This window comes from Anarrhichthys ocellatus, unplaced genomic scaffold, assembly GCF_004355925.1.
Source record: "Anarrhichthys ocellatus isolate YVR2014 unplaced genomic scaffold, GSC_Weel_1.0 scaffold32, whole genome shotgun sequence".
In the NCBI taxonomy this organism is placed as follows: Eukaryota; Metazoa; Chordata; class Actinopteri; order Perciformes; family Anarhichadidae; genus Anarrhichthys; species Anarrhichthys ocellatus.
This window is the reverse complement of record NW_022280062.1, coordinates 3,055,400-3,064,668: the sequence shown is the minus strand read 5'-3', so window position 1 is coordinate 3,064,668 and position 9,269 is coordinate 3,055,400. Positions and strand designations below refer to the sequence as shown.

At 41.1% G+C, this 9,269-nt stretch overlaps 1 protein-coding gene across 3 annotated transcripts in view; it reads left to right on the top strand.

Moving 5' to 3' along the window:
* Nucleotides 1–704: 704 nt before the first annotated feature.
* Nucleotides 705–9,269, top strand: part of arhgef18a (rho/rac guanine nucleotide exchange factor (GEF) 18a) — an 18,960-nt gene continuing 10,395 nt past the window's right edge. For all 3 annotated transcript variants that reach the window (XM_031865007.1, XM_031865008.1, XM_031865006.1), the window contains exons 1-6: nt 705–925; nt 5,981–6,113; nt 6,438–6,544; nt 6,929–7,069; nt 7,499–7,749; nt 9,044–9,169. In XM_031865007.1, coding sequence (XP_031720867.1) covers nt 6,049–6,113; nt 6,438–6,544; nt 6,929–7,069; nt 7,499–7,749; nt 9,044–9,169 — 690 coding nt within the window. In that variant the 5' untranslated portion in view covers nt 705–925; nt 5,981–6,048. The remainder of the gene's footprint in view (nt 926–5,980; nt 6,114–6,437; nt 6,545–6,928; nt 7,070–7,498; nt 7,750–9,043; nt 9,170–9,269) is intronic.

The window sequence follows — 9,269 nt, the reverse complement described above, 5'->3', positions numbered from 1 at the left end:
TTGATTGATTATGTATATATATATATATATATTTTTATTAATGAGACTTAACAGCCCATAAACTTTGGCTTTGTATCAACAAGAAAATATTCATCACGTATGAATAGCATCACACGTTAGGCCTATGTATACTATAAAAGCAAAATATATAATTAAAACCAGTTGTACACAGGTAAAGAGCCTAAATAAATTACATCAAGTTCTGCACAGAAAAATGAATACAAATAAAAGGTAAATAGTAAATCAATACAAAAGTGAACAGGTAACTTAACAAGTGAGTACTTACTTCTCTTTTACTGTACCTTGGCCAGTGGCATGGTAGCCTACTCATTTCTCACATTGGCCAGTGGCATGGTAGGCCACATAGTTCTATATTACAGTGTTAAGTGTCTCATACAGGTTCACACTGACATTTTTATCGGCCCTATCAAATACAAATTACAAAATACTCAAAAGTAATTGAAATACGTATTTAAAATACAAGTAATAGAAATACTGCCCATCTCTGCCTACAGGGATACAATAAATCTAATTTATATCAATGCCAAATAATTGCAGCCTTACAGCAGAGCATGCAGGTTCATATTAGTAGAAACATGTCACCTGTCTGCACTAGTTTAAAGACAGACTGAGAGGCTTGCTGTAGGATGAATCTGCAAAATGTGTTGCAGTGAACTGGACGATTTCCCACAATGCTTAGAGAAGGAAGGAGGGTTCATCCAGAGGAGGCTGGGAGGACTTTTTAAACACCCTCCATTATTGCCTATCACTGCACTTGCTCTTCCCGAGGCATCCTCGCCGCCTCTCCCTGTTAGTGGAACTTGTTGAAAGATATTTAGTCCCTCGGTTCCTATCTCGCCTTGGCCCTGGAAATACACTGGAAGTCGTCTCTTTGCGCACTGCTGCTGCTTAATTTCCACACCGGGTAAGAGGAAACTTGTTGGGTTGTTTAATGGTTCTTGTTGGTTGTTGAATCAACAGGGCGGACGTGAAAAACAAGTTGATGAACCGCCGTTGGGTAGCTAACTCTCACGTTAGAAGATAGTGATGTTAGCGTACGTAATGTTGACGTTAGTTTGTTAACGTTAACTAACGTCAACTATCTTAATGATCGCGAAAACGAGTTGTTTCTAAAGCGGTTACCTACTTAAAAGAACAAACTGTCTGATCTGGATAATTGACACGAATTTCTTCTTTTACGTGTTAATTTTGAGTTTGAACGGTTGAGGCAATAAATAACAGCAACGTCCCGTAAATTGACGTTGCTGTCGTTGTCAGTATGAGCGTAAGTAGCTCAAAAACGTTACGTTCCATCTCCATTAGCCAACCATAACAGACGCTGGGATACATGTAGGTAACGTTAGTCACCTGCAGCCATCATGTCTCGGCCGTTGACGCCTGTTTGTTTTATCCGCTCCGATTACAAAGCACCTGTCTGTGTTACTCTCATTCTACACTTTAGTTTCAGTGGTTAATGTTCTGACTCCAGGTCAGTGACTCTCACCTAATGTTACTGTTATGACCCCAGGTCTGTGACTAATGTTATGATGAAGGTCAGTGACTCTCACTTAACGTTAATGTTCTGACCCCATGTCTGTGACTCTCACCTCACGTTAATGTTATGACTCCAGGTCAGTGACTCTCACTTAACGTTAATGTTCTGACCCCATGTCTGTGACTCTCACCTCACGTTAATGTTATGACTCCAGGTCTGTGACTCTCACCTCACGTTAATGTTATGACTCCAGGTCTGTGACTCTCACCTCACGTTAATGTTAGGACTCCAGGTCTGTGACTCTCACCTCACGTTAATGTTATGACTCCAGGTCTGTGACTCTCACCTCACGTTAATGTTAGGACTCCAGGTCTGTGACTCTCACCTCACGTTAATGTTATGACTCCAGGTCTGTGACTCTCACCTCACGTTAATGTTAGGACTCCAGGTCTGTGACTCTCACCTCACGTTAATGTTAGGACTCCAGGTCTGTGACTCTCGCCTCACGTTAATGTTAGGACTCCAGGTCTGTGACTCTCGCCTCACGTTAATGTTATGACTCCAGGTCTGTGACTCTCACCTCACGTTAATGTTATGACTCCAGGTCTGTGACTCTCGCCTCACGTTAATGTTATGACTCCAGGTCTGTGACTCTCACCTAACATTAATGTTATGACTCCAGGTCTGTGACTCTCACCTAACATTAATGTTATGACTCCAGGTCTGTGACTCTCACCTAACGTTAGCACCTTGGCATTCCCTACAATCCCCTTCTATTGGATAACACAAAAACCTTTGTGGCAATGTCGTCAAACCTACTTTATTTTTATTTGAATTAACAGCTCGGAAAATTCCCCAAAATTAAAGGAATGAACTATAGTTTGGGAACTATTCTGCAAACCATGCTGCATTTTAGAAACTTGAGTATTTAAACTGTTCCTTGCAGCCGTTGGTTTCCATTATTTTCTGTACAATATGACAGCAAACATGGTATTGTCCTGTAATTCATCACAGTGAACATCAAATCCTTCTGGCACAATTACACTATTGTTAGGAGGCTTTCCAGTGCAGTGCAGGCTGGACTAGATATTCAGTGTGAGTCAAGTTTAAAAAGTTTACAATGATGTTCATACTGTTCGGAAATTAACTTAACCAATGGCTGCCCGAAACAGGAAGAAAAATCCAACAAACATTATATCGCGTGCGTTTGAAAATGCTCATCACAAATTGACAGCAATCATAGTCAAAGAGCTCAAATTTGATGAAGACCAGAGTCTTACATGAGGTTAAAGACATTGATGCTGACCAGTCATTAAAGAGACTGCATTTTCTTGTCAGATTGATATGTTTAGAGTAAAGAAGTGCTGTACTACACGCATAGGGACGGATTCACCTGTTCGTACTGACAGGAACACATCGGCATGCGTTTACAGCACCCGACACTAAAGATAAAAACACACCGACAGTATCCAGAAGTTAATCATTCAACTGTGTGTCGGGACTTGTTGATGTGAAGGCAACATGGAGTAAAAGCAAGACCCTTTTGCTTTGAGGGAAGATTTCACTATGTCTCTGTTTTTGTTTTTTTGCAAATTCAGCCTTCAACAAGAGCAACACGGATCACTGGTTTCTGTGTATCAGTCAGCTTTTATGACCTCCTCGGGCTAATGGCTTTAGTTTCACGGCTGTTAATCGTCGATTGCCTGGTTTCACTTTACTTGTCAAGGCAAAACACCAGCTTCAGTTTTCCTCGTCTTGTTGTTGTGGCGTTGAAGGGATTCGGGCCCATGTCTTTCTAAGTGAAACTACTTTCCACAAACGCAGTGTGTATATATATATATATTTTTTTTTTTTTTGTTTCCTCCGCAGGATACTGGGCAGACTTGCTGGTCTTGTTTTGTCTCTAGCACGGAATGACCTGTATTTCATGCTGCTCTGTTCCCTTTCCGCCCAGTGTGGGTGAATCACTTTAGGTGTGGTTGTCACTCACAAACAAGGGGCTGAATATTTATACCAACCACAATATGGCTAATAACACACCATGGGTCTTTTTTTAAACAAGTCTTTCAAAGGAAGTAATGTAATATAAGTATCGGGGGAAAAAGTGCTTCAGCAAGTGGCGCTGTGAAGTGTTTCGTTTCGTAGATCTTAAATGTAGCATATGGTAAACAATTTTGTGTATAGGAAATACTTTTAATATGATCGGTTAGGTCCAAAGCACAGTTGTTGCTGTTTCTATCCCAGAAGATGGAAACAGAAAAGACCAGTAATGGTGAATATCGTGTGATTCTTTGGTATTGTAATAGAAACTGGGACATCGTGGTTCTCCTCCATGACTTTGTTTTCAGGACACAACGAGAAACGGTTGATCAGCAGGTAGAGTTTTGAGGCGAGACTAGGGCGGCAAACAACAATTAAATATATTATATATTCATTTAATCTGTGACATTAACACATCCTCACACTTGTGACTCTGGCATATGCTAAACTTCATGGCCTCGTCTCTGGCAAACAGATATATTTCAACTTATTAGATGCAACGGTTGTTCTGTCATCCGTGGGGATCCCTTGACTTTTCACCATCTGGTCAGATGTTTTATGTCCAAATACCTTCAAAACTAGTGCTACTCCCCGTTAGCATCAGCTGTACTTTGTGTGTTTCGTGCTAATTGTAGCATGCTGACATTAGCTTTAGCTCAAAGTACTACTGGGCCTAAACTGCTAGCATGACTCATGACTGTCGTGTTGCTTGATAAATGACTTAAGCAGTTAATCAAATATCACAATTGTAATTTACTAGTTGATGCCTGTAGACGCATCGTGGAATTTCGGTTGAATATTTTAATATAAATTTGCACATCTCGACTCATCCTTCTCCATAATTTTATCTTTTGGGTTCAACAAAAAAAAAGAGATCTTTGGCAATTAATCTACTAAAATAAAAAATGTGTCCACTGGTGTGACAGTGTCATCTACATTATATTATAGCCCATATCAAACAAATAAAATAATAAAATGGGATGTTTTAGTTTTTTGAAATGATGCAGCATATAAAGCCCTCGTGAATATGAGCTGCTGTGAGCCTCTCTGAGCAATGTGCTCCAAACTCTGATATTGATCTGCAGGATGTGTTTGACAGGAGAGCTCCTGTGTCACAACTCCTTTTAGTCAAGCAGTCATGTGTGTGTGTGTTTGAGGTGTGTCTGACTCTGAACAACTGCTGCTTCGATACAGTTAGAGCGCAGGTTTTTTTGGACGTCTTTTAGCAACGAACCACCCAAATTACCGCTCACGTTACAGAATCTTCTTCCTTCTGTCTGGTTGGCCACAAGCTTTGCTACTGCTTCCTCTCAATCAGCTGGAGGCCACCGCACTAAAACCAGGAAACACTCTGCTTTCTGTCATAGTCGGAGCCAAATTCGATCAGACATTTCTTTATTTCTTCTGCATTTCCCTCTCTCATTTTTACCCGCAGGAGTTTCTTCCTCCTTTATTGTTTTCCAGTGTCGCAAGGAAACTGTGGAGCACTGAAAATAATAAACAGAAGTGTATAGATATGAACAAAGTGAGTCATTCCTGGTCACAGACATAGAGATGATTGTCATTCAAGAACAGAAAAGAGACACACTTTAATTTCAAAGCTGGATTTGAAAGGATGTAACAGTCACTATTATTATGGCACCTGTTAGAGGTTTCACACCCCGGCGTTCTGCAGAGACGTGTATCACAGGGTCGAGGAAAATGCGGAGTAGATAAGAGCTCGTTTGCCATTCGTGTCATGTGATGTCTGTTTGAAGTAGAATAGGAAGTGTTGATCCATGTATGTGCAAACGGAAACTGTACCTGCGTCACTGTAATAAATCCTGTGGTTTGTAGCACTATTTCTTTTTGTTGTGTCTCTGCCTGACAGCTGGTCTGACTTGAGTTGTTACAGTTTGCCAAACCAGTTCCCTCTCCACGCTGCTAGATTAGTCTTTGTTTGCCACGATATGCTCTCTCTATTTACAGTCCCTTTTTTCTATTTTTAATGTAAGCGGTCTGTGTGAGGGCTTATGAGTCAATCACGTGCTTTCAGAAAACCAATAATAAAAGTATGGTTATTGTTGTGTGTTTTTATTATTTCGTTTTTATGATGTGAACTGGACACATTTGGAAAAAGACATTGAGGAACAAGAGCTCTCTTTTACGAGTGTAAATGTTACTGTATGTATTTAGACAACTGGCAACTTTGCTGCACATTTCCCGTCAAGGTGTCTACACAGGTATTGGTCTAAAAATGTCAAGAGTGAAAAGACAAACTAAAGGGAGTTTGAATTAACTGTTACAAGTAGGTGTGTACCTGTGTCAGTTAAGTCCTTGTAAATGTAATTCCTTGTCTTCTCTTCTTTTCCAAACTTCCTACTTTTAGTCTCTCACACAGTATTCTCACAGTCTACTTTTCTCTCTTTCTGATTCTCTTTTTGTTTCTCTCTCACTCACTCACAGCTCTGGGGAGAGCGTTTCCCCCTCCCCCAGCCTCCCATGGCCTCCCTGCCTGCATCCTCAGTCCAGGCATGACCATCACCCCTAAAAAACACAGAGTTCAGCCTGGTTCCTCTTTCAACAACACAAGTCCCAGGTTGGTGAACTCATTTCCATCATGTGCCTTTTTGTGTCTTCGGGCCACATTCACAATACAACAGACGGTGTCCTTAATTTAGCTCCTACATGATGCAGATTGTATTCCGGCTGCTGACTCTCGGCTACAAAACAAACAGTCGCATGTTTTTCCGGGTTCCTTATCAACTTGATCGAGATAAGCGCTACGAAACCTGATTCTGAGTCAGGTGATGGGCCAACATTCCAAGTCTGAATTGTAATAGAATGAACTGTGTGCGTGCGCAGCTTTGTGCGCTGACATCATTTTTACCTGTGGAGCTTTATCTCGTCACTTACTAACTAGATCCAGTCGCGTGCAGATGGATGAGGTGGAAGGCCTCCGGTCGAAGCTCGTCCCCGAGGACTCCGTGTTGCTGGCTTCCTCGTTGGCTGAGCCCATCAACCTAGAAGGTCAGTGCGTCTCTGTCAGCAGGATGAGAAGCTGCTGAAAGCTCCCTGTACCTTTTTGGCACAGACTTGGACGTTACACAAAAATACCTATTCATTCAGCGCTGATTATTTCATCACATGTTTGTCAACAATGGACAGAAAGAAAGATCAGTGTGTAATGACAGTGGCATTTTTCATAAAACATGGCCATAAAATCCACAGTTACAAGCGGCTACAACTGCTTTTTTTTCGTTGAATTGAACCTTCCTCTTTTCTGCCACAACAATAAGACCTTTTTGTACATGACCAGTAATGAATCACTGAGATACATAACCACATGAGCACAAAGCACAAGCCTCGTTAGGGTGATCCAAGTCCCGGTGTGAATTTCTATGTGTCATCCAGATTCCCATTATGCTGTGCTGCGAGGGGAGCTGGAGTCCGACCACCAGAACCTGGAGGCGGAGTCGTGGGGCGTGTCTGTGGACCAGAACTACCTAAGGGCCCTGAGCAAAGAGGCTGTTAAGAGACAGGAAGTCATCCATGGTAGGCTCAACCAGTGAAGTCTGTGAATAGAGAAACCCAAAAATATTTTCAGAAATCAAATATACGATCTCACAAAGTGTCAGAACTTTCTCATGTCAATCTCCAGTTGAGGAAGAGGAATCTTTGATCACTGATTGCTACAAAGTAATTGCACCATTTAATAATCTGAGGTGACCGTGCCAATAATTATGTTGATGGATGCCTTTTGAAGTTGAACACTTCAACTATGATAATAAGCATAATGACACCTAAGAATGCATTATGCTAGCTTGAACCTGGTGACTTACGTCCAGGACTTTGTTCGCTTTCGTTGTTGAGCAAGGCGCATACAATCGTTGTCATTGCAGCCCACACACATTTTACTGTACGTTTCAGGCACTCGACCCTGAGACGTATTAATCAAGACATCCCTCTTCATCAATTTCCTAGAGTTGATCCAGACGGAGAAGCACCACGTGCGCACCTTAAAATTCCTTCTCCATGTCTACGTGCACGAGTTGAGGCAGTCTCTGCTGATAGAGGAGGCCATGCTGGAGAGGCTCTTCCCTGGGGTGGAAGACCTGCTCGTCCTCCACCAGCACTTCCTTGACTGCCTCAAAGTGCGCAAACACCAAAGTCAGGAGGAAGGAAGCCCACACAACTACCAGATCACACAGCTGGGAGATATTCTCATCGCTCAGGTAGGATAGAGTCTTTTTTTTTTTTTTAAACCACAGCAGGCTTTTGTGTAAGTCATCGCAGTCAATCTCTCAAATTGATCTCCTTAAATCAGGCGTTCTCAAACTCTTTACAGGGGAGGAAGTCTCCTAGGACCCCCTCCTAATCGTGACTACGCTGATTAAGCAGATGCTTGCTACCATTTGTACTTTTAGATGCCATTGGAGCTATTTATGCTCTAAAACTTTCTGACCGAAACACTTCAGACCTCTTTCATAATGATAAAAACACATTTTAATCATGTTCAGTTAAATTAGTCCCAAAGCATTGTTAATACCTCTTATACATCTTTAAACAGAGATTTTGTGTTTCAATTCATTGATCTTTTGGAAAGTGACTGGCATCAGATATTTAAACATAGCAGTCTAATGCTGACTTCAACTTAAAAATAATAAACGTATTGCTGTGTGTCACAATCAAATCAAAGCTGACACAAAACGCTCATTTTATCGGCTCAAATGGTCCCCATCTGTAGGTATGCACTTTTTTTATGATGTAGTACAATTTTATAATTATTTGACCGAGTATCATGGACCCCACTTTGAGAATCACCGTCTTAAATGGATGTGTTGCATCAAAGAGAGTCTCTCTAATTAAAACGGGTTAGCTGGTTTTAGAGGGAACATTTGTGTGTGTGTGTGTGTGTGTGTGTGTGTGTGTGTGTGTGTGTGTGTGTGTGTGTGTGTGTGTGTGTGTGTGTGTGTGTGTGAGAGATGCAAACCTTCTTAAAATTGTCATAATTTACTCGCCTTCAGGTCAAGATGTCTGTAGGTTTGTATCTCAACATAAGACAGCGGTTTTAGGTGCTTCTCCATTTAAATCTTCTCTAAAACAACTGAAGACAGTTGGAAACAATCCTTCGGAGCTCCAGAAAGGATCAAAAAGATCATAAATTGACTACACAGATTGCTCAACATTATCCAGATGTTCTTAAGACAAACAATTGTGATATTCCCAAATACACTGCATTGGCAATATTTTCATATTTTGGGTTCCTTTTTACATTATCATGGCATTCTATGTTGCATTTAGTGTTCGTCACATAGCCACGATGTCTTTGGTTCACATCAGGTCTGGAGTCTTTGTGCTCAGCTTCTCTCTTTCCTCCATTATTCCCTCTCCCAAAATAGAGTGAATCTTGATATTTTGACATTTTCAGTCATAAATTGGCAGTAACCTCAATGAAACATTTGTTACTACTCAATCCTGTCTAGAAATATATATATTCAATGTTTTCTTTTCTCCCTTTTGTGTTAGTTTTCAGGTGTACTGGGAGAAAGAATGATGGGGTGTTACAGTGAATTCTGCGGTCATCACAGTGAAGCCATCAGCCTCTACAAAGAGCAGCTGCAGAATAACAAGAAAATGCAGATCCTTATTGGGGTGAGCAATCTTCACACGTTGCTCAATGTATGTATAGGGATGTGATTTTCTTGTGTTGTTCCAGTATAAATGCACTGGAATTGGCAAAAGAATACATTGA